At 36.5% G+C, this 26,302-nt stretch overlaps 2 protein-coding genes across 2 annotated transcripts in view; both read right to left on the reverse strand.

Annotated features, from left to right (window-relative positions):
* Positions 1–316: 316 nt before the first annotated feature.
* On the reverse strand, positions 317–6,059 carry LOC107309797 (coiled-coil domain-containing protein 201-like). Its single transcript, XM_015854885.2, has 3 exons — positions 6,012–6,059; positions 3,839–4,398; positions 317–2,886 (listed from the first exon to the last, which is right to left on the reverse strand). Exons 1-3 carry the CDS (start codon positions 6,028–6,030, stop codon positions 2,800–2,802), a joined length of 666 nt encoding a protein of 221 aa, XP_015710371.1. The 5' UTR covers positions 6,031–6,059; the 3' UTR covers positions 317–2,799.
* A 15,977-nt stretch (positions 6,060–22,036) lies between these two features.
* ADCY1 (adenylate cyclase 1) overlaps positions 22,037–26,302 on the reverse strand; it is a 145,217-nt gene continuing 140,951 nt past the window's right edge. The window contains exons 19-20 of the mRNA XM_032442541.1: positions 23,921–24,045; positions 22,037–23,512 (exon numbers count right to left, since the gene is read on the reverse strand). Of these exons, the coding sequence (XP_032298432.1) occupies positions 23,174–23,512; positions 23,921–24,045 (464 nt within the window). The 3' untranslated portion in view covers positions 22,037–23,173. The remainder of the gene's footprint in view (positions 23,513–23,920; positions 24,046–26,302) is intronic.

The following is a 26,302-nucleotide window of genomic DNA, read 5'->3' on the forward strand; positions in this document are numbered from 1 at the left end:
CAAGCCTTGTAAACAAAAAGTTTTTATTCTTTTTCCTCCAGTACATATATGTGTAGCACAATAACAACAACTATCTGAAGTTCCAATTTCCTTAACATCTTGGCTTTTAAAAATTAGAGACAACTCTTTCTTTGGTAACATCATTCACAAAGGAACAACAGGGTTTATTACTAAATAGATCTGGTTGAAATCCCTTAGTATTCTTACCTATAATTAACAATTATACTGTTGTAGATAATGCGTCAAATACATTTCAACAACACCATGAAATATGAATTAATTCTACACACATCATGGAAAGCTATCAGCAATAGTGTGAATTTTCAAAATTAATGAGGATTTATTCTGAGATAAGCGATATAAAGTAGTGTGTTTCTTTATAAACATTCCACAGAGAGGAAATAATAGCAGTTTCCAACATCTTGAAAGCCCCCCGTTTTATCTGTCTGATACAGCTGCAGGACTTGTAAAGACACAGTCAAAGTCAATTCTATGTTACCACTCCAGGCAATTAGTTTGCCCCCACTGAGGAAAGACCCCAGGATTTTACTACCACTGACTAGTTTCATAAGTTTGGCTGGGAGCAGACTTGCTCCCTGGAAAACTCTCTCACTGTTTACCACCTCCTGAACCTTAGAAAGCTTTGTCCTGCCCTTGGATAAGACTTTTTAACATCCATATTCCCTAGATTCTTCTTGTATTTCAGCTAACCTGAAATAAGGACTGAGCAAGATTTTCTCACCAATTGCATGGACTGCTAGCCCACCAAGGACTGAATCTTCTTTCAGACAGCCTTCAATGATTTCCGTAATGGATAAATCAACCTAAGAGTAAGGCATCCAGAGGCATGACAGCTGAAACTGAGTTTTGACAGAAGACTGACATCAAGTATCAGAGGGGCCTTTGAAGATGGGAAGGAATGCAGCAGTGAAAATCAGGCATAGAAGACTTATGTTTTATAAGGAAGGTGCCACTGGAGGCCAGATTGGAGATGATATTAAATGGAGACATTTGAAGACATGAAAACAGGTTCAGGAAGGAGGAAAGGGTGACTTTGAAGTGTAGTTCAGAGAATGAAAAACAGCAGCAAGATCAAGACTTTCTGCGACCAGGCCAAGAAGCCTGAGAAAGGAACAAGAGTAATTGGCTGTCTAGGATGGTACAAATAAACAAGAGACAGATCTGGGTCACTTGGATTAAGTGTTGAGTAATGTGGCCGGACTAATCTATGCTTTTCCTAGGGGTAGAGGAAGGTTTTATTTTATCCTTGCACTTGCCTGATCTTAGTTCAGCCCCCTGCACAAATCACAGAAGCTGATAATGTCCCTGATGAACATAAACCCAAAGGAAATAGAAGCACTTCTTCAACAAGACCATTTCTTTTCTGCTTCAGAGCAGCTTGGGTTCTACATTCAGACAGTATTTCAGCTACTGGAGGAACCTGTGGAACCGAGACAATCTATGTAAAACAAACACACAAATACGAGAATTAAACATCAAACCAAGTGAGCATGCTTTGACAGGCAACCTGAGGGGCAGTATCACCCCTTGAACTTGCTACCACAGAAAGTTGCACCTGAGGACCATGCTGTTCCCCTGAGCAACTCTGGAGAGTTTAATGTCAGGAATTATTAGTGAAAACATCCCATCTCCACTTAAATCTTACAGGATGCTGCAAAACCACAACTCTGCTCTTGTATTTTTGTGCATCTAATGGTTGGCATAGACCATAGTTCTACTTGTCTATAGTTTAGGACAGAAGACAAGTTCCAGTGAGTGCAAAGGAAAAAGCAATTGGTTCCCTTGCATCTTTCTATAGCTTGCAACTTAATCTGAACAGGATCTCTCCCCTTTAGAGCAATTCAATAGTACGGAAAAACAGATTGCTGCCTTCAAAACCAGTACAGTTAGATAAGCACCTGTACTAGAACCACATCAGAACAGGGATGAGTGGTAAGTCTGTTGTGGGTCCCTGTCACTGACACCCGACTGATAATATAGAAGTGATCTGCCTAAAGATGTTATATGCAACAGAAAGAATTAACACAAACATTATACTACTGGGATTACTTTGACAAGTGTTTTGACAAGTGCTTCACAAACAGCTGCTTTAAGCTAAAATGTCAACATCCACCCCAGCATCTTGAGAAAGGGACAAAAAAAACCAAACAAACAACAAAAACCAGCATACTTTCAAAACACCAAGTGAAGCAGTAATGATCTCAGATGTGACTGCATAGCATGCTTAAAATACAAGCCAGAGCAAAGTCAGAACCAATCTTCAAATGTGATAGTAATCTCTAAAGATTGGACTCCCAACCTGGTGCCTCTCACTATTTCCTCATCTCCCCAGCTAACAGTAAAAACAATTCTGATTGCATGTTTTTATTACTGTTTAGATGAGGAGACTCTTCACTGACAAACCAGGATGTTTCATGTGGCCACTAGGACTTTGTCACTTCAGGAACATCAGCAACCCTAGAAGATTTGAATGCTACACAAACAATTGTGGTAAGTGGTAGCTGTGGCTGGATGAAGAATGATTTTTACTTAACTCTCTCCCTTCCTTTATTCTAGGCATTTAGCTATGAAAGATAAACATTTTCTTTCACAAAGAAGCAGTAGCTGACATCTTAATAATAAGAGACAAGAAGAAACCCAGAATTCAAGAACTAACCCACTAACTTCAGTAGGGAATAGGAAGTCCAACAGGCACTGCAGATTAGTCAGATGTGCACTTTATTGGAATCTGCTACTCACAAAATAAGCACGAAGCGCGTTATTTTCAAACATGCTTAATCAAGCTTCTTCAATTGTTAATTCATGTTTAGTTGCTTCCTCAATGTTTTTAAGTTGGCGAAGCACCCATTCTCTTTGTTTCTTTCTCTGTTATAGAAAAAGAAATAGTCAGTCTGACCTGTTTAGACTTCATATGCCTTAAAAAAAAGGAAGAAAAACAAACAACCCCACACAGCTAGATTTGGGCTCAACATTTTAATTTGTTTTAAGCTAAGAAGCTTTAACTCTCAGAGTGGGCAGATACTCCTGAGCTTTCAATATACTTGTGAACAATATAGAGAAGGAAAAAAATAAATAATAAAACCCAGAAATAAATCCAAGAAAACAGATCTTGATGGTTTCCACACTAACATGACAGCCTTTAGACTCTAAATCCATTGCCTTATTTTCCTTCTTGTGGACTTTCCACAGAGTCCATGCTGATAATTAAAGCTGCAGGAAGCTGAGATCTCTGATTTTAATCTCCATATTAATCAAACTAGACCACCTGTATAAGGACTACTAATCTAAGCTTTCCCCAGGATACCTTACACTAATTGAAGGATTGTACACAAAACCAACATTAGCAATGATTCTTTCTATAAAGCATTTTGATTTCAATTAAACATGCCAAGCGGTAGATTGTTTCTTTTTTTTTTTTTTTTCCTTTTTTTCATTTTAGTTAAATCTGAAACAAAGAAATTGAAGAATTTTTCCAGTTTAAGCCACTAATCTATTCCCATTTTTAAGTTCCTCATACAGAGGAAAAAAAAAAAAAAGCAAAACACACAAAAACTACTTCTACAGTAGCATTCATATATTGACATGCAAGTACAGAAACTAAATTAAATACCAGGTCAGTAATCTACATCTAGTCTAGTTAGGGGTAGTTTCACAGAATCTAAGTAGTTATGACCCAGTTCATACTGATACATTCTTACTGATAAAGTTGTAGAGATGTTGTATAACCAGAATGTTCCTCTATTACTAGAAGTATGTGTAAACACAGTATTAGCACAAAATTATATGTTATTTCACAGTATACGGAGAATATAATTACCACAATAGCTTTATCAATTTTCTTCTTTTTCAACACTGGAGGATCTTTTATTCCTGGTATTCCAAAAAACTGTGAAGATCCACTCTTGGGAGTTACTGCAGACTTTTCAGACGCTTCTGTGGGAGTTTGAGTTTCCACACTTGAGACAGCCTTCTCAGTTGCCTCTTCATTTGATTCATCAGATGCCAACACAGTGGAAAGTCGTCTTCTAGAATACACAACTCGAGAACTTTGGCTTATCTCTCTGCTGGAATCTTGCAAGTCAAATACTGATGAAAACCTCTTTGGAGACATATAAGGGAAGTATGTTTCAACACTTGCTAGTGATGGTTGAGCTACTGATCTTCCTAGAGTTGATTTTGGCACTGGGGATACATAAGATCTCTTACTGATATCTTGGTCCTTAACTGACCAATTCATTGGACCTGAGGGAGACAGTGTTTTTCTTGAGAACGTTGAGTTCACTGGAGTGCTGTGTTTCACCAGTTTCCTTTTTAGAGATCTTTTAACATTTGGAATAGAATCTTCTTCCTCTGACATCTGGAAGTCAGGTTTGCTGTCTTAAAATAGAAAGAAAACCATGTCATTGCTCCTATACTATACGATACCATGCAAAGTGTTCAATTGCAAGGAAAAAAAAAAAGCAAACATGAAAATAGGAGCACTCTCTACACATGAATTTTACCTATTATACAGATGAATATTCTTAAAGGATTTAAGAGATTAGAAGGCACTTATTCTTGTCTGAGCCTTCTGCATATGCAGCTCCACATCGGCTGAAACTTAAGCAATCCTATTAGCTGTAACTTCATTATGATAGTTGTTTTTCCTTCAACATAAGCAGATATGATTAGGAGTTACAGTTACTGAAACTGCAGAAGACAATGGTAACTGTGGCAGGCCAAAAAGAATCAAACAGCATAGTGAAATGAAAGCACACTGGAGTAGCATAGAGATTCTAGTTTCAAGCAAGAATCTGTCTTACTCTAATTACCATTGTTACTCCAATTTGAGCAACTATTTTTACAAAAGCTTCTAATTCCCTCCTATTTACTCACAATTTTGTAGAAAGTCTTGTTACTTCTGAACTTTGATCCTAAAACATTCTGTACAGTTAAGTTTACAACAATGGCAAGATTGCTTTTTCATTGGCTACTTTCCTACTTCTACAGCCACATCAATAGAAACGAACTCATCTCCTTAAATCTGGAGAAGCCTGAGATAAAAACACCTTATATTATTTATATATATATAATATATATATAATTATTATATAACTATATAAATATATTTATTATATATTTAACATTATTCTAATAATTGCTGAACTGTGTGGTTTCATAAGGCAATTCAGATATTTTATACAGGCTGATTGTGTAAAAGAGCAACAGATTTTCAGTACTTATGTTCTGAGGCCTCTATATAAAAGATCACATATGGCAGTTGAGTAAGGTGGACTTCTATGAGGTTAAAGGCATCAGCTCTCCACTTATTGCAAATGTTTTGCACCTGTGTAGAGCCTATAAACTTGGTAGTGCTATACCCACTTCATGTTTCTAGAGAACACAAGATGGAAAACAGGGAAACTTCAATAGGTATGTATCTTTTTCTTCCTTAGAAAGAGGAAGAAATAGAAAACCTTTATCACTTAATCTGAATAGCCATTTCTCCTCTCACTTTTGAATGCTGCCAGCTTTCATGACTGACTATAAACAGCCCTGAGCTGATGTTGGTTTTTCCCTTCCCAGTTCAGCCACATAAGCTTCCCTTAGTCTTAGAAGCTTAAGGGTGGTAAGTTTATATGAATAAACTAGAAATAGAAATCAGTATAATAAGTTTGCAACTCCTCAAATCCCCTCCCCGGTATTACTATAGTTTATGATGCTTTCCCCTTACTCATTAAATAATGAGTAATTAAAAACTTTTATTTGTACTTTTAAAGACAGATTTAAGATTATTTCCAACCAAAACTTCTCAGAAGAACAAAACCCTTCTCCATACTTTAGACACAATTGTAAGAAACACTTTTTCCTCCAGTTGTATTAAAAACACCACTTTACGACACCCAGAAAAGGAGGGGGGAAGCCTAAAAACAACAGAAAAATTAAAACAATTAAGAATGACAGAATCCACAACAAAGGAACACATCTTCAGCAAAAGAAAACAACCTCACCAGTGGTATTAGGATCCATCTGAGATCTTCAACAACTCCTTTTCAGGTGATCTAATTAAATCTGCTTGGGTTCTTATAGTCCCAGTAACATCCCAGCATTCTTTGCTGCAGAGACTCCCCAGGTGATAAATCTGGCGCTTTTTTGTTTGTTTGTTTGTTTGTTTGTTTTAGGTGTTTCACTAGTGCTGCTGAATGCAAAAAAAAATGAAAAAATGCTGAATAGTAGTCTAAGATGGAGTAGTAATAGAAAAACAGGCTATCCAAATTATCTATGTGCTAAATTTATTGCTGTTTAGACTCTGCTGCTTGTTACCTACTTCAGTGATAATAAATCTAGTGATTTATTGGCTTCAAGTAATTGTTTATGGCATGTTGAAGATGTTACAAAATGGATGTTTGTTTATGGACATCTATCTGTTTCCATTCAGATTTTATTTTCTCTGTTTTTATTACCTGAAAAAAAAGGAAAAAAAAAAAAAAGGTAAGAAAAAAAAAGTTAAATCTTCAATGAAAAATTCTTCTTTTAAGAAAGTATAGGTAGTGAGAATGCACTGAATATTGTTTTGCTGCAGTGTGAATTTCACAGTGTTTGCAACAACATTTCTGAAGGTTACAGCATTTTATACTGAAGAATTTTGTTTCAAATTGTCAGCTCTTAGATGAGAATTGTTGTTGGTATGAAATGCTGAGTTTCAAGTGGAGGACCATAATTTTTGTTGACAAAAAATGTAGCTGGACTGAACCAGCCCAACAGAAGCTCTATTGAAGTTTGTGGAAGATGGGAGTAAACAGCTGCTACCACAACACTGTAGAGCAAGAAGAGATGTGGAGGAATGCTTGCACAGATATTGGGGTACCCTTTTTGACATAGCATGAATTGTGGAGCTTTAAAATCTAGATTGATGAGACAGACCCAATTTCAGGGTTGTTCTTTTTTTTTTTTTTTTTTTTTTTTTTTTTGTATGATCTGAGATTGAAGTATGCACCTCAATAGGAGGTTAAAGGTCTGATCTTGCCAGGAGTTGAACTTGTGGTTGCAGGGAATCTGAGCATTTCAAACCTAATCATAAACTACTCTAGCTTGCTGTATTAATACTTGCACTGTGAATAGAGAGTTGGAGCTACCAGTTCAATATTTAGGAATAACAGTCTGTCGATACATGGGGTATGTTTCTAGGTTTAAATTATCTGCCCCTAAGGAACTGAAAGAGAGCTTGAGAAATTGAGGCACTTTAGAATCACATGGATTGCATAAGTAAACTTTCTGAAAATAAATAGCTGGTCCAGGTGAAGCTATTTATTTCTTGAACCCCCAGGGGAGGTTCCTACAGGAATATTTTGAGAACTAAACATAGAATTATTTGAGTTATTTGTGGCTGAGTAAAAGAAAAAGAAATATCTTGGTCCCCTATAAACATAGAAGAGGCTAGACCAGCCCTTACCTCGTTTTGGATATTAGTAGTTAGTTATAAAACTATTGGCCTTGTGGCTTCATGGACAGACCCAGAAGGTCATCCATACTGTATCTTGCAGAGCTCAGCAAGGCAGTTCTTTATATAGCACAGAGCAGTGATGTTTTAACATAGTGTGGCAATGTTTGCCCTGTCCTGTATGAGTGGGACATCCTACTGCCCATCCCAGCAAGGGTGGGACACAAACAATGTTGTGCAGCGTGAACCTACACAAGAAGCTTTATGGCAGGTCTGAGTAATTTATCAAGATGTAACGTGCATTACCATGGGACACTTTTTTTCCCCCAGAGTGTTCTGATCTAATCTGAAACTACACATTTTCAGTTGCTGGTCTTCAGTTCTTCAATTCGCGCTCTGATTATCTTGCTAAACAGTTCTGGAGAGAACTTGAAGGCCAAACTTAGCACTTACATTTACCTAACATATTATGTCAAATTGTTTTTGTATTTCTAGTTTGTCAAGTCATAAATCTTGCAAAAGTGTTTCAAAAGTTAGGAGTTTGATATAACCTGTAGTACCAGGCTTTCTCCCTCCCCTTATGACTAGTTGCAGGGCTTTTTGGTGTGGGTGATTCTGCAAGTACGTAATAGACAGTAGGAAAAGAACCTGGTAAGTGCAGCTCATCAGTCTATTGTCTGATGAATCACAGTGGGATGATCCTTGCTGGGAGAAATGGAAGGAAATAGAAAGAGACAGAGGAAGAATACAAGGGATGATGACGAAGAATAGGGGGAGAAGAAAAGGAAGAGAAGGAGACAAAGAGGAAAATACTCTCCTAATTTTACAGTTCTATGGAAAGAATAAATTAGAGGAAAGATTAGAGGAATGGAAAGGAAAAAACAAAGAGAAAGGAAATTGTACTGTATTTTCTAAACAATGCACAACATTTAGGCCTAGATTATTAGTTGTTTTCGGATGAAATCCCTCTAAAATTAAAGTCTAATTCAAATTCTGATTGATCTCTCCTTCTTCTGTCTGAGTTCTGTGGTGTAAAGTCATATCAGAGTGCTCTAAGAGTGACTGACAGACTGAAATTTTCAGTGAAAACCAGAGTGCCACATCTAATCTATCAGCATGAAGACTGAAACTAGCAAGGATCCTCATGGTGAACTAACCTCTACAGCTGTAGTGCCTTCCTTGGTCTTTCCACAGTTTTAATACAAAGGGGTATGCAAAAGGAGTAGAACCTCTGTTTCCCTGAGTTGTAAGCATCTTGAGCAGCCATAGAAACTGAAATGCAAGCAGTCCAAAGCCTGCTTAGAATATGTAAAGTTGTATGGAGAAGTCCACAGGGACTTTTCAAAAGAGCCCTAACCCTTTATATTCACTGATTTGCAGTAGGAATAACTTGCTTGGGTTCTCCTGAGAATACTGAGATCTGTGAGAGGCTATACTATGGTGGCAGCCATTTAATACATATATTTCAATGAAATCTTCAGAAACCAAGGATTATAATCCTCTGTGGTCTGTTAAACAAAAGCTATGCACATTTATGAACCGGATCTCTAACAGTTTTGGAATTTCAGAAGTCTTCTTATTTTCATGCCAAATTATGATTTCATGATTAAAGGAGAAAAAACGAAATAAAACAACATAATTTGTAGCAGTACTGTGGAAGTGGTACCTTGCACCTGTTGGAGTATTCTGTTTTTTCAGTGTTACAATGACCTTTATTCCTGGTCAGAGACAAGATCAATGTCTTTTACTACACTGTCCACAGACTGACCTAAGTGTGGTACAGTTCCCATTCCAATGGCTGCCACAGGTACATCTCTTAAACAGTCTGAGGTGAAGGCTCCATGAAATCCTAGACAGCTCTGTACACTGTGTAACAAACCGTTTTTCAGATTTGGGGTAGTGTCCCTATGCTGTGACTGGGTCTGTTCAGCTGGATAGCAAGTCTGATTTTGCATACTAAAAGCCACAACGTGGTTTACTGAATGGATTTTTTAGCTACTCAGGAAGTCAAACTGTTGTTTAAACATCTAAATCTCCTTCCATATGATTAATTGCAGTGAGAGTGTAAGTAATGAGACTGCTTTGACTCCAAACCATTGCAAATATTCTTAAATGCTTTCAATTTCAATGTTAAAGTTAGAAAATTTATGTTTTGATCCAACAATTGCCTAGAATTAGAAGTAGTATTCTACCAGCCTTTTTTTTTTTTTTTTTTTTTCTCTGCTTTAATGTTAGACTGAGTAAACAAAAGCCTTAAAGAGCACACCTTTTCCCCCTCATGTTGTATTGGGACTCATAGACAAGGTTGGTGGCACATCATCCCTTTGCAGGGCCCAGCTTTACCCTCCGATACAGTGCTTGGACTCTACGTGAGAGGAGGATTGGATTGTGAATATTTAAATAAGCTGCTATCTTATAATCAATTATAAAACTCTAAGGCATTTAAAAGTGTTGCTTCTCTTCTTAAACAAGTTTAGTATATACAAGTGCTCATTCTAAGAACACAGCGGCAAATACTAAACTGAGAAAAGTATTTTTTTATCCAGTGGTCTGACTGATTAATATTTGACTTTTGAAAAGTCTAGTTACCTAAATGGTAAGAAACTGTGTACACTTCAATAGCAGTAGAGGTCATTAACCTTCAAATAATCAATGCGCCAACACCTGCCTTTGTAATTACGTCAATGATTCCTCTTCATTATATGCTTATCCACTTCAATCTTACCAGAGGGCCTCGATATGTTCTATCTGCATGTTGTTTGTTCTCTAGACGGTGTCCTATACGTTTTCTGCATGTTTCTACACCCCAGAAGTCAAACTGAGTTAATATTCAACAGGGACTTTTCCTCAATAACATGCTGTGTGTTTTCTGATATGACTGTTCCTCTCTAATTATGTTGGCAGTGCTGCTGAGGAGCACATAATATTATTGCCTAAGTTCAATAAACATGCAGAGTAACTATAGAGTTTGGAAAAAAACAGTTGTGCTTTTATGACCTTTGGCAACAGTATGAGCACAGTTTGGTCAATGCCAAACAAATGTCTAACTCAAAATCTCTCAGTGATCAGAAAGTGATGGATTTACTTTACTTTATTACTTCTAATAATAAACAAAAAATGCTGTTTGTGCAGTGAAGTAGTGTGTCCAGACTGAGTATATTACTTTGCAGGGGGTCAAGTCTGAGGTCTGTCAGTGTCTATTTCTTATATTGAAATCTGATAGGCAAATCCCCAGGTGGTCTTAGCTGAGGGAGTGTTAGTGAAGTCATCAGAGTCCCACTGACTTAGTGAAGCAGTGGGTTTATGATAGCGAAGCTCGTCCACTTCATCTACAGTGGCAGAGTAATTGACACATCCTGTTGTTTATTAAATCCCTTATTGGCATCTTCAGACTAGGCCAAGTAAATTGAAAGGGAGACATTAGTAATATTCATGACTACTTGTTCATCACTAGCTTTTTCTACTTATTCATAATTAATTTGCTATAGCTAGATCTAATAATAGTAGTCTACTGTCTGGTTATAGGTATAGAAACAGCAGAAGCCTGGGAAATTATTATTAATGCAAAATTAAATGCCTTTTTCTATTTTCTGAGCTCTGAGACTGAAAACTTATGCAAATTATTGCTGCAATAGATAATCTGCACAGAACTGGATGTTTAGTATCATATCAGGACTGATAGTGGCCTGGCTATGCCTCAGGATCTTTGCCTTCAAATTCTATCCACAGTTTGGTGGGTTTAATGAAAAGCAAAATTGTCACAGACAATATCCACTACAGGGATTGCTTTCCAGATATATTTCTGTTCGTTTATTTTGTTTTCCAAGCTAAAAATCCAAATGGTTGGTACTTATGTCATCATTTAATTCTGGTGGACAGCAGAACATCATGTTCTGCCAGCAGGAGCTGCATGTTAGGTTGTCTTCAGTTTCCTAGGCTGACCTAAGGGAATGGCTGCAAAACTGGAATGCTCTGACATAGTTGCACTGGCAATGCACCAATAATACCTGGATGATGTACGTTGTGTTCTCGTGTTCCATTCTCCCCCTCCCCCTTTTTTAAATTGACAGTATTCTCAGGTAATGTTTGCAGACAAAATCCCCAGTTCTAGACCTGGGTGGTTTGTGGTATAAAAATGCAGTGGCTTTGGAATTTCTTGTTCAGGGACTGCATTTCTATAACATAAATGACCATCCTTGTCCATAAATATTACCTGAGGATTTAGGCAACCTGCTGCTGAAACTACCTCGTTATTTAAGTAATACAAATTCTCGTACAGTGTAATTACATATCTCAAGTAATTCAGCTGTGTAATGGATGACGACAAAAAAATATATCTGACCTGGGTCAGAATATATGCTAACTAACTTATTAACATGTGTGTGTACATATTTTATGCATGTTATCTATATTTATATACTTCTCCCTTAGATAATGCAATGAAAGTTGAATTCTTCAATATTAAAAAAGGCATAAAATACTAATGTGGCATGTGGTAGTGGCTCCAGTTAAAGACGAATGCCAGATTTTCAGGTTTTTTTGGATCCTTTTGACTTCAGGGTTACTTTGATTGAAATTTAAGAAGGTTTGGCTTCCCTGGAGAAGAGGAAAATGAAAAATAGTTCTGCAAGGCCTCGAACAATTCTTCTCACTAGTGTAAGGGCAGACCAAGAGCAGTTCCATCATACTTACTGACATCAGAATAATTCTGTACAACTCATACTATGCTCTCTGATCTGCATAAGAAACAGCTCAGGAGCCTTTGTCTAGAATTTGAAAAAAGACTTTGCACCTGAGCCCAGGCTGTTTGCTATCACAAGGGACCCTGCGTTTCCAAGTTATCTAAGGGCACATCTGCAAAGATGGTTTTGGTGAGCCTGAGTGTCTCTGCTTTTACTCAGAGTTGATCAGATGGGAACCTGCTGTGATTTAACGGTGGTACAATCAAATTAATTTGGTATGGTGTCCAAACCTACAGAGCCTCTTAAGAGACATGTTACATGATACAACTTCAGTCAGTCTTTATATTAATTTTAAGTTAGTCAGTGCAATTTTACACTTACACTGGTTCTGCAATCTTGCACTGTTTTCTCATTATAAACCACTTACGTGATCTACTGGATGCACATAAATGGCCCTGGTTTGGGGACAATTCTTACTGGCTTGTGTGGGGGAAGAGAGAGAAAGAGGAAGACAGAAAAAGAGAGAGGGAGAGGGAGAGAGAGAGGAGAGATGAGCTTCCCCTCCCCTTCTTCTGGTCTCTTTGGCCAATATTGTGCCAGTATTTGTACATGTTTACTTTCCTCTGCCTGCACAATGGATGCAGAGCTTGGCTCAAGCTGGCTTCCACTGTGTTCAATGCAGAAAGTCAGTCATAGAATCATAGAATTACCCAGGTTGGAAAAGACCTTGAGGATCATCAAGTCCAACCACAGCCTAACCATAGCACCCTAACTCTAACAGCCCTCTGCTAAATCATATCCCTGAGCACCACATCCAGATGGCTCTTAAACACATCCAGGGATGGTGATTCAACCACCAACCTGGGGAGCCTATTCCAGTACTTAACTACCCTTTCTGTAAAGCATTGTTTCCTAATATCCAACCTAAACTTGTCCTGGTGCAACTTGAGGACATTTCCCCTCATCCTGTCACTTGTCACCAGTGTGAAGAGACTTGCCCCACTCTCACTGTAAGCACCTTTCAGGAACTGAAAGAGGGCAATGGATGAGGTCTCCCCTCAGCCTCCTTTTCCCCAGACTAAACAGCCCCAGCTTCCTCAGCTTCTCTCCAAGCCCTTCATGAGCCTCGTTACCCTTCTCTGGACCTGCTCCAGTACTTCCATGTCTTTCCTAATGTACCTAATGTCTTTAAAATATGGCTCACAAAGGAGTTGGGTTGGTCCTGCAAGGTTCTTTAGTCCAAATTGATGGTGAAATAAAATTGTAGGATTTCTAGATGCATTCTCTTAGCATGAAAACTGAAAAAGTCTTTTGGGACTTTTGAAAGGCAACCTGGCAGAGAATAATGACTGCAGCTACATTAAAAAAAAAAAAAGAAAAAAAAGAAAAAAAAGAAAAAAAAAGCAATCCCAAACAACTGTTTATTCAAGCTGATTTTTTTTTATTTTGTTTTTAATTGGATTCCAGAAATTATGATAGTGCAAACACTCAGTATAAAAGTTGCAATAAGAAATTTACATTCACATTTAACATTTCAGTTCATTCACTTTTTAACATAAAAATAGGACAAATATTCAATTGCTCTTCTCAGTTTAACAATCCTGAAAAAGATTGGAAGATACTCTACAATATTCTATTTACATAAAAAGACCCGTATTATTAATGCAAATCTATCATTAGAAGTTACCCAGTGTTAAGTTATTGTATCGTACTATGTATATACATACATATATATATATATAGTGTATAGCTATATAGTTATAAAAATTATTCATATGTATCAGGGGTCTACAGTAGTTGGAAAAATGACATATTGACTTAGTTTTTCATTCCTTAAAGATAGAGACGTTAATTTGATTTACCTATGTAGGTGTTTCTATTATGTTACAGAAGGCTTCCTCCTGGTCCCTTTGAAGTCACTGGCTACGGCCCATTTGACATTAATGGAAGAGGAACAGATCTTATAGTAAGGCCTGATCTAGCAATTCAAATGAAGTTAAAGGAATCATTAACTCTACTGGGCTGTAAAACAGATTAAAATATCTTCTGAAAGCTCACATGCTAATTAAATAAAGAGAAGGGCATGGTTTTTCCTTTGAGGAATGGAACTGTTTTAGATTTTTCTCCAAAGCCTAAACAGAATATTCAAGTTAGTTTGGAAGGAATATAGAATTTGTTGCTAACATCTGCTTAAGCAGCTAGTAAAATTCTTCTAGCATTTTCCTCTTATTGAATGCTAAATTCAGCCAATCTCATAATCCTCCATTCTGTTTTTCTCTTTACTTTTATTTTTTTATTGAGTGATATCCAGACACAGACCACCCTTTAACTGAATTTGCATTTATTTTTTTAAACTGCTAGAGAGCTCCCGTTTAACTGCATCTTTTCTTTGGGAACTGTATCATACATGCTGTTCTGTATGCATCTGGCAGTACTGAGCCCTTCTGCCCTGTGCTGCCAGTGGCTGGATTCTGCACTCCCACCACAGAGTTCACTTATCTGCCATCTCGGGTGGCATGCAGGCCACTTCCTAAAAAGATTTTATCAATTCTATTTCTATTCCTTTTAACACCTGTTATTTGAAAAAACTTGTTTTATTTTTCTAAAGAAAAGTTTTGACAACTGTGAGATGAAGAACTCACAGAGGAAGACAATAAGCAAGCCTGAGAACTGCCTGTAATAAACATGTAATGGAACTGAACAACTGGAGGCAGAAGGAGCATGCTAATCTCTTAAGAAGTAGTGCAGTGTTTATAAGCAACAATTCACATTTTTACTTCTAAAGAATATTCCAAAGAATAATTATTTGGTGTTAAAATATTTATAGGATACTTCAAATTATGGGCAAGCCTACAATGGACACTGAGTCCATGCTTCAAGTGTTTTTTGCTTTCTACATAGGGTGCTGGACATTTAGTTATAAAAAGAAGGAATCACATACAACTTTTGATCTTTCCAACAGATCAGAAAAATACCTAACATCTCATTTTCAAGCAGAACATATGAAACTATACCAGAAGGAATAGAATTAACCTTCTGACAGTGAAGTGCAAGGGCTAATTAAAAGGATAAAATTCAAACAGTTTCACGCTGTATATATATTGTTTTAGTGCTAGGGATTTTGAGAGATGGGTCAAATTTGGCTGAAACTACTAATATTGTGAAAAACATTCTTTACCATTGTTTTGCATCTTAATCCAAATCCTGTGTTCAAACTGATCACTTGCACACAGACAAATCTACTAACAAGTATATAAAGGAGAAAATCACCCCTCCAAGAAGAGGTTATTAAGCTCTGGTTACAATTTTACTGGAAATAATATTGCAGTTCTAGAATTCTCTGAAGAAGGTAAGGTTACTTCTGGAATGGTGCTCCAAAAATTATTCCAATTACACTCCTTTGCTGAGTGAGAACTCTGAAAGCCTTAATTTAAATAATCAGCTGCTTCAGTGCAGAACAGCAACTCTCTATTTGCTTTGTCTAAGTCCAAGTTTGTGCACACATAAGCAAATGAAATACGCAGTTCACATAATTACTGCTTTCTTTCTTAATTGAACTACTATAATATCACTGTAAAATAATAGTTGGACGGATATATATTGTAAGTATTTAGAAAAGCAGTTATCAGTAAGCAAAGTTGTGATGGCACAAATTCATTTTTGCCTAAATTTCACTGAAAATGTTTGATATATCATTTGAATGGCATTTGAAATGTAAGAGTAGACTGCCTTTGCATCCATGTTTACTAAAGAGTAAAAGAAGTGAGAAATAACCTAAACAACTTCAACACGCCAACTCAAAATTGCTCTACAAGTCTCAGATCAAAGTAGCAGATCAGGCACTTGAACAGTAAGACACAATAGTGTGAAGAACCTCAGTAATTGAAGTACACCTTAGAACTGCCCACCATAAGGACTGTTAACTTATGTCTAGCAAATGTGGCAGTGCTGTTATAAGCTGTAGGTAAGTGTTCTGGATATATTGAATCAACATGCTTATGCAAGCCTGTGAGTTCTGAAGAGGAGAGCAACCAGCTTTTTCAAAGGAGCTTCAAGCTATTTGACCATATTTTTCTGCGAAACTCAGCTCTGTGAACACTTAGATTTCTAGAAAATCTGTTCTTTATTTAATTTGGAGCCATATACGTGCATCTATGGCTTCCCTCTATAAACACTTGAATCACTCTTTGCACTGGCATAATCATGCTGGTAGTAAGCCAAAGCAGGAAGGAAAGCAGTTATAACACTTTACAGTGATGCAGCACTGTTTGTTCCTTTAGTCTTATGCTGGCACGACATGTCTGATGTCACAGTTGACATAAAATGAGAATGCTAGTATAAAGAAGCAGATCTTCCATCTTGTAAGGCACGAGTAAAATCTAGTCCGTTCAGCACATTTTCTATGTATATTAACCAATGTTAATTCAGATTTCAAAGTGCTTGCTTCTGATTAGAAAACAGACATTAAATTAGCAGCCCCCAACTATTTGTGATGATTCTCTCTAGAATTTTAAAAGCAGTTCACCAAGAGATCTTGAATACTCTTGTAGATGTGAACAGAAATGAAATCTCAGGAATGGAGCTGGCCATGCAGTTAAACGCAAGACCTAATTTTGTTGCACTCTGAAGCTGGTTGAGTACTTTGGCAGCTCAAACACTCAAGAACTGTACTCATTATTCACAGCTTTACCACTGACTTCAGGAGTACTGTTTTTTCACCTTTTCCTTTCAGTAATTGATTTATTTTAGTCTAATTTATTTTTTTGTTATTTGTTAGTTTTGCTAACTTCATGCTTTACTTTCTTACTTATGCTCTAATATTGATCAGATTATAGATCACACCAGGTAACCCAGGCAGTATGACATTTTGAAGTATAATTAAAGAACACTAGACAGTTCTCCACCCAACCTTCACTTTTTTTCTCATTTAGTTAGATTGACTTATTTGGTCATTATTTACATTTGATCAGAAGTAAGTAGCCTGAAAACTCAGGAATATGCGACTAACAGGAATAAAGAGATGAAAAAAAGCCTATAGGGAGGTTCTGATGTAAAACCCACTGAATTTGAGATGAGTTAATTTACAATTGTTAGATACTCAACTACTATATAAAGCTCCAAGATAGTTCTTGTATGCAGACAACTGGGACATGATGTATGAATTTATGATGCATGAATCTTCATTTATGATGATAGAATTGCTTGTAGAAATTGTGCTGCTTAGTTAGCATCACAGTCACTTTAAACAAATTAACAGATTTCTAAATCCCATTATAAAACTGGCTTCAATGTGTAAAGAATCCTTTATTAATCTGTAGTGGAGAGTATTCATAGTTCATCCCTTTTTCCTTCTTCCACTAACCTCAGTGTCATGTTCTTAGAATATCCTGATTTATCACAAAGCAATATTTTAAATAAAACCAGAAGTATTCCCTAGCAGTAATGACATAGATATGACAAATTTAAAAATGATGTGTGCAAGATGTCTCCAGAATTTAAAGTTTCACTTAGCATCAAGATGGAAAAAATCTGTTAGAGTACTGGATTCTGATGTATTACTCTTATGTCAATAACTGTCAGGAGGCTCAAATTTTGGTCTATGCTGAAATGTCTAATGGAGGTAAGCCTGTAAGCATGGCATCAGTGGGAGCAGGAGTAGCATCAACACAGGATATTGCGGGTAGCTCAAAGCCAGAATACTCAGAGAACTTTCTCCTCCGAGTTCAGCTCAATATTTTCTGCTTAGGAACAGAAGTCTTCTGGAAAATGGGTCATAAAAGCTAATAAAAAAATAAGGCAACAAAATGAATTATATATATATATATATACACACATATATAAACATGTATGTATCTAGAAACAGGATCTATTTTCATCATGTATTTTCCACATACGATAACTTAATACCATGTTAGGAATATACTCTGGGTAACATCAATGGGCCAAATTCACCTTCTTTACCTTCTGTAGTGTTGTACCTGCATACAGCAATAATGGATTTGACATTTGGTCCTGCATGATGACAATACTACATCAAATGCAGTATCACAGAGTATCCATTGTATGTCAAATATTACATATGAACTAGAATATCTTCTTGCTTTTTATATTACAGTAAGTAATATAAATAATGTAAAGTTTATTGCTTCTAATGACCAGCAGGTACCTTATAAAGACAGCATAGAAGTTGGAAACACATTTCATATACTGTATTATGCATCTTGGAACACTGTGGTTGGCAGACCATGATCAATAAAATACTTTTCTTCTTATTTTGATCTTTGCATTTTGATTTTGCTTTTCTAAACACACATGCAAACTAGTGGATTTAACTTTGTCAGAAGTGATATGTCTAATACATTTAGTAAAACTTACTGTCTTTGATTTGTTTTTTTTTACCAAAGTCAGGCATGAGTGGCATGCAGTATATTGCAAGGAAAACCAAAAGGACATTCATTTCCAAAGGATTTATATTCTCCATGCACATGTAAAATGTCTGTTACAAAATTTGTTAGAAGTGTGCCTTTTTGCTTCTTTTTATACAAGTGTACATGCAATTACCTGTCAAAGCTAAACCTATTTACAAAATTTCACACAATACATCCCTTAAGTGAATAATACATGAAAGGCCAGTGTTTTCTGTTCTTTTGTAACACTGTACAAGATTAAAAATAAATAAGGCATTATAATACAGTTTATCACAAATTAAAAAATGTTGGTTTTTCACTGTAATACAAAACTCTAACTTGAAAGAACATTATGGCTAAATAGTCCTCCTGCCTGGGCAGTACACATACAGAATCTGGACTTGCCAATGCAGAGAAAATAGTTTGTTTCTCCTATGAGCAGGTATTAATTTAACACATGAAAATGATTCACACTGGTTATTACTGTGATTGGATGTCTCAAAGTGCTGAAATGGCACAGGCAACATACTTTTTCACTTCAAACAGTAACTCCCAAGTATTTTTTAGCCCTACAGATGAATTATGAGTGAAAGCATACAACAGGCTTTCATAACCTACTCTTTTACAGTGCTGTAAAACAGTGATCTATGTTCAGTGCCACTGGGAGTCATCACTATAACCCAAAGCAAGACTTGGCCTCAGAAGCTCAGCTCCTGATTCTTGTAAGCATTCTAAACTTCTGGTGATTTCTGCAGGCTTTTACCTGCACCTAGAGAAAGCATGGGATAATTTGCTCGTGTTTTTGTGAAGGCAACAGAGTGTGACTTCTTACAGCTGGAAGCAGCTACTAATAACAATGAATTTACAGGTTGGATAGTATAGCTTTCTAGTCAGAATGAATGGAAAATACTGGGAAATATCTAGCCAGTAATTCAATTGAATGCCAGCAGAGAACAGCGGTTAAAAAATCATTTCAGGATATAGGTAGCATGGGAACACTTTTGAAATGAGCTCCCAAGATAGTAAAGATACTTTGAACATCTCTGACACTTATTTCCTTATATAAAGAACAAATACCTTCAACTGTTACTGTTATCTTAAAGAGAAAATGTGCAATCTGATGTGAAATATTGTGCTTGGTGTTGACATGTATTAACATGCCATAATGGCATCACATTGTTGTAGGGCTCATTTCTCTTAATTGTTTAAAGCTGAGAGCTGCACAGAACAGTGAGCAGAAATGCAGGAGGCTATTCTGTCCGCAGTACAAAATTTAACTACCCTCAGTTAAAAGTAAGGAACTCTGGGGTACTGTGAGGCAAAATTGGCTCCTTGCTGGTGCTACAGCAAGGTCATCCAGTCAACAGTTTCAGAACTTGGCCAGAAAATTAATAGATGCAAGTCAGGAAATAATTGTGTTAAGATAGGTCCAAACCAAATCCCATAGAACTATTTTAAGGGACATAGGAGTTGGCCACATACAATCTTCAGCCAATTTTTAGTTTAAAAAATTATGATGGACTTCTCCTATTTGGCAGAATATGTGCATTTATGGAGTTACCAGAAGTCTTATTACTATCTCTTTCTATGTGTTTTCAATGAGATAAAAATGCAATACAGCAGAGAAATTATATCTGTCATCTAAAGCTACTATAAAGAACTGAAATAAAACAAATGTACACACACAGAAAAGAAGGAAAATGATATGAAAAGGTAGGGAATGCACAAATGCAAGAGAACAGTTTCATCATATCACAATTTATATTCCCTGTAGGAATGGTTTGTAAAAACTGCCTATTTTTCTTCATAGTTGTTTACTCTTTTGTGACTTTTCCATAATTTTGTACTGCTTTGTCCACTACTACATAGAAGTAGGAAAAATACATCTTTTCCCATAATAAAAACAGCAACAACAACCACAAAAAGAGCATTAATACTTAGACTCAGACAAAGTCTGGAAACTGACTTCAAATACACCATCAGTGATGGCATAAAACAAGCAAGGACAAACTGTACCAGCTGCATTTCCAGAATCCATCCAGGGTCCACTCACACTCCTCCGGAGGCACTAACTAATGCAAAGGAGCCCCACAGATAGCTAGCCAATGGAGTGATCCTTTGCATTGAAGATGAAAGACATTCTTACAAAAACACCATATTTGTATGCTGGAGAAGAGGGTCAGACTTAGAAAACCTTCACAGTAATTCCACTAACATGTGTTAGTCTTTTAAAATATTAAAACAAATGATTCAAATTTACTCTGCTTTGTAGTAGCAGTATGAGTAAAAATAAAGTTTTATGATTATCAGTGATATTACACCAAGTCTACTGATTCAAGAATTGTGTATTTTGGTATCTTTATGAATCAAACTGAAAAATTAATGCTCTTGCACATATTACTTTCCATTTTGGTTAAATATTTAGCTTATTTGCATGATGATTTAGTTCTCATAAACCTACTAGAAACCAAAAATATGCAGTGCACTTGGCATGGATACCATTTATTCAGTTCAATTTGTAAATATTTGTTCTGTTAAATTTGTGCTCTCTATATGTATTTATTTAAGTGGCTTTGAATGCCTTCCAAACAGAATTAAATAATTTCTGTATAACACTTGTGAACTGAATAGCTGTTACAGATATGAGGAAACTCCATGATTCATCACAGATCAGTCAGTGTGTACATGTAATACTTAGGAAGCAATCCTCATTGTTCACAGTCACAATACTAATTTTGCTAGTTTTGTAATGAGGAACCTGAAAGAATACATAAAAAATTGGAAAATATTGCTGAAAAGCAGTTGAATCTCACAGCAGCACACAACTACACGGGGAACAGAAACTTCTGCAGGTTCTCTCTTAACTATTCACATCCGTTGACACAAAATCTGTTCACATGCTTGCAACAAGGAAATAATAAATACTCCAAAGTAAATGCTGGTTGCATAAAAATCATATCCCTCTTTCCACTGAAATCAGTAACAAAACAAACCTCCACAAAGTGAAATGTGGCATTTAGTACATCCAAGTTTTCAGCAGTACAACCTCAACAACATCTGTACCCCTTATCCCCATCCTCTCCTCTCCTCTCCTCTCCTCTCCTCTCCTCTCCTCTCCTCTCCTCTCCTCTCCTCTCCTCTCCTCTCCTCTCCTCTCCTCTCCTCTCCTCTCTCCTCCTTCTCCCTTGCCTTGGCACACAACACCACACACCTCTCCTCTCCACTCCCCTCTCACCTAGAATACCCTGCAAGATTTACATGTTTTTAAACAATGTAAAGCTTTGCTTCCCTTTTGGAAAGCAGTGAGGCTGATTAGCTTGCACAATCCATTAGAACAATAAAGAAGCATTCTATGGAGTAAAGCATGTCACCACTCATTCATGACAAGTTCACTCTGGACTGCTCTCATTGAGTACAGAGCTGTACAATACAGTTGCCATCCAGACTGGTGTTTCAGAAAGAAAACATGCATTATAAGATGTGGGCTGCATTAAGAAACAAAGCAATTAAAATATGCTCCTTTTTATTCAGATGAAGGGCAGCCCTCACTTTCCTGGCTTGTTTACCAGTGAGCTCTTTATTTGTGCAAAGTTTAACTGTGCTTGTTTCTCAGAATTATAGCTTTCTATCATAGTCCAGCTTTGAATCATGAGCCTAGGTAGAATCAAGGTATAAAAAAATAATCTGTGGCATCAATTTAAAAATCAATTAAGACATAAAAGCATGAAATAATATTATCTTTCTTCTCTTTGATATTGTATATAAAGGAATGTTTCTATATTGCATAAGCATTTTGCTGTGTTTACATAGTCGGTCCTCACAAAGAATCAAATGACTTCTAAAGAATCAGCCATTTTTAAAGCTCTATCAATCTTTGTGTGTTTTTCTTTTTCTTTCAAAAACAAATAAACAAACAAACATCAAATAAAACCCATCATATTGCTTCTGCCAAAATTTAAGCTCTGTTTTTCTTCTACTTTATATCCCAGTGTAAGGTTTTGGAGCATGCAAGTAGAAATTTAAAAATGCATAGTATTTTGCAATTTGCTGAATCCAGCCTTCGTTACTTGGCCATTGACAGTGCAATGAACTGTTTTTTGTTCACTCACGCACTGGGAACAGTTTATCTAATTCTTGCTGTAGCCCAAGAGAACCTTCATGTGCCACATACACCACATGCAGCTTTTCTAATCCCAGACAAACAATGCTGGCTATGACAGAAAGAGAAATCTCTTTGATATGTCATTGCAAGTGGATCTGTAAATAAATACATATTTTTATCTTTATATATATATATTAGGTCTACATAGGAGTGTTTGTATATGTGCATATACAGATTAAAAGATATACACACACACAAATATTTGCATGTTTACCTTTTTTTTTTTTCATTTATCCATTAAAAATGCCAAGAAAATATTCCTTATTTCCATAAAATCAGATTTTGACTCTTCTAACAGAATTTCTAGCCCTTATATGTTCCATCCCAAGAGTTCATTACACAGTCCCCAAGCTCTCTTTGGTTGGGTTGTAGTGGTCCTTGGATAATGTCATGGCCTATGACCTCTGATCTTTTGGCAAAAATTCAGGCAATCATTTCTCTCCACATTCATAGCAAATGGCACAACCAGATTTCCTTTGCTCTATGCCTCCTTCACAGCTGGCACAGAAGGAAGATAATGCAGTGTTTGATTTGCGTGAGTGGTAGATACTTGATCTGCTCCAGGGCCAGCTTTTGGAGTAAAGCTAGCAACTGAGGACACTGATGGACAGCTGGTGCCCAATTTTGTTTGGACATTTGCTCTCCCATAAGGATACATTTTCCGCTCTACGTTTAAAGACTGTGTTTGTGAATTATTTCCATTGGCCTTTCCTTCCAGTAAATAGGTCAACATTTCACCTTTTCCCTTTACACTGACTTTACCCCTGCACACAAATTCATAACTGCACCTCTTTAATATTCGTTGAACTTCTTCTGTCACCTAAGGACAGAAAAAAAAAGAATGATTAGTTTTTCCTGTTCACAAGGTTAATCCTAGAACTGCCAACTGCTCCCTCCACTTTTCATTATCCATACTGAGATACACATAAGCAGAATAAATTAGCATGTACTGATGCTCCTGGCTTCACTTAAGTGTTTTCTTAAATAATTAAAAATCACTGATTGAACTAGAAGCTGAGAATCAGAGCTTCTGGTGTGAGCTAATTAAGCTCTATCTATCAGAAACATGCAGCCAAATTCTCCACTTTTATAAGCTGGAGTAAGTTGTTTTCAGTTATATGCTTCAAGAAACGTTACATTGTTACATTTTTGAGACTGCTTAGAAAATGAAGTCACATTTAAAACAGAAGGTACATAAATCTGCAAAATTATCTTGGAATGCACTCGCCTGAATTTTCCCTTGCACCCCAGTACTATCCATCCGGCTGGCAACATTTACAGTGTTTCCCCAGATATCATACTGTGGTCTTCTGGCTCCAATCACTCCAGCTACCACAGGCCCAACATTAATACCTAAAATAAAAAAACATAAATCTTATAAAAAAGATGTAACACAAATGCCTCAGAATTTTTCTGATCATGGACACAAAGCATGTTCACATCAACTGAACTTCTGCATTTGTAAGAGTTCTAGAAACAAAACAAAGACTTACACAGCATTATCTAATTGGAAATGTAATATGATAAGCAACATAAAATTTTGGTTTATCTGTAGATTTTTTTATTTTTTTCTCCAAGAAAAGAAGAAAAGTAGTGGTGCTACAGAGTTTATCTATTTTTTTGCTATGGCTTCCACTGTGATTGCTCCTATAAAGTCTTTTAGTGGCAGATTTTCCAAGCTGAGCAGAAATGATGATCATGAAACACAATAAATGGGGTAAGAGAAGTATGTCACATTGCTTATTGGTACTAGACGACTCAGGGAAACAATGAAGAAGAGGACAGTATGTGAAAATAGCTCAAGAACCTTTTTTGGGAAACCCCTGGGCTTCTCTCTACATTTCTGTCTGATTTTGGCACTGTATTTGAAAGACAAAATGGGGTGTTCCATCTTCTCAGCATCCTGAAGAGTTGCTGATATAAAAACCTCCACAGTGTCTGTGCAAGGCTTTTTCAGGCAAGTTATGCAGTAGAATGCGGTTTAAATATTTGTCTTCTGTCCTCTTGTGAACTAGGGAAGGTGAGTTACAACATAGTCCAAAAAAAATTTCAGACTTCTAATTGCTGGATATACCGAAGGACAAAGATGTGTAAATCTGCCATTGCTAGCCTTGATGTGTTTCTCACTATGCTGCTGGCAAGATCAGTTTTCCACTTGTCTAGCCTGCTTTCATAGTTTACGCATGAAAAAAAAATAGAAGCTGGAGAGAAAGGGGTAAGACGTGAAATAACATATGAAGAATTGCACAGGAAAGATCATGTTGTCAAGACCAGAGGATCTGAAAACAGCTTTCATTCACAAAAAAGGTGTGAAGACTGGAAAAAAATAAATTCAATAATAACATAAGAAATCAGTAAAGGTAGAACTTTTGAATCTATATAAAGCCTAGAATTCATCAGGAAAGTTTGTTCAAGTGCAGAAAAAAATGTCAAGTTGTGAGGGTTTTTTTTTTCAAAATTTCATTGAAATTAAGCATATGTTCATACATATGCAAAATACCTACATATTCAAATATCTGATTTCATTTGAATACTCTAATATTCAAATATTTAAAGAGCATCCACAGAAACTCCATCAAGTGCTAAAATTTATACACCAGTTTTTCTCTTTCAAATACATTATTAATCAATTTATTATTTTGATAATTACACAAAATGAATAAATGTCTGTAATAAGAACATTGAGCATGTTTTTTGTCATCACAGTGCAATAGCTTGGAGTTTAAGGCATGGCAGAGATTCAAACACTTGGTTCTAATTCTTCCTCTCTGGCAAGCATCTTAGTCTTCTCTCTGGCTTTCTCTAAGCAAAAATTCCATCCTTGGAATAAGTCTTTGTTATTAAGAAATTTTGTTCAAATTATGTCCTGGCAGAAAGGACCGTTTGAAGTGATTTGGAGGGGGAGACACATAATCTCTTCTCTCTGGTGACAACAATAGGACCTGAGGGAATGGCTTGAAACTGTGTCACAGGAGAGACAGACTAGGTATTAGGAAAAGGTTATCCACTGAGAATCAAAGGATTGCTGTAGTTCAGAAAGCATTTGGAGAATACTCTCACACATATGGTTTTAATTTTTGGCAGTCCTATTTGGAGAGAGCAGTTGGCCTCCAAGGAATCTGCTTTAGAGGGATTGGACTAGATGATCTCCAGAGGTCTCCAGAGGTCACTTCCAACTCTTGATTCTGTGATTCTGTATGATTCTGTGATCCTTGTGGATCCCTTCCAACTTAGGATATTCTATGATTCTAGGATCTATGGAAAACTTCCACCATACTTAATTCCAATAATGCCTGTGCAGATGCAGGATTTCTTGATAGCCACATACAGCCAGACTCAGTTTACAGTAGTACAGCAACACAATATGTAAATTGGAATACTATGTACACTAACAATATAGCATAAAAATATTAGCATAATTTCCCTTTAGGTGTGAGTAGACAAAGTAAACACACTAGAAATGGAAACGGGTTTAATTCTTAGTAATGATGCTGACTATTCAGCCTGCCCATGTTATATACAGACATGTATCTTCTACAGGAAATCATCTTAGTTTTAGTCAGAAGTACAGGACAGACAGTCCTTTGTAAGCAGTAAAAAAAAAAAAAAA

Source organism: Coturnix japonica, chromosome 2 (genome assembly GCF_001577835.2).
Source record: "Coturnix japonica isolate 7356 chromosome 2, Coturnix japonica 2.1, whole genome shotgun sequence".
NCBI classification, from domain to species: domain Eukaryota; kingdom Metazoa; phylum Chordata; class Aves; order Galliformes; family Phasianidae; genus Coturnix; species Coturnix japonica.

Excerpts from the sequence above, each read along its gene's own strand:
- LOC107309797 (XM_015854885.2), bottom strand. Across the intron at positions 2,887-3,838 it reads AAATTGATAAAGCTATTGTG|AGAAAGAAACAAAGAGAATG; the intron begins GTAATTATATTC and ends TTTCTATAACAG.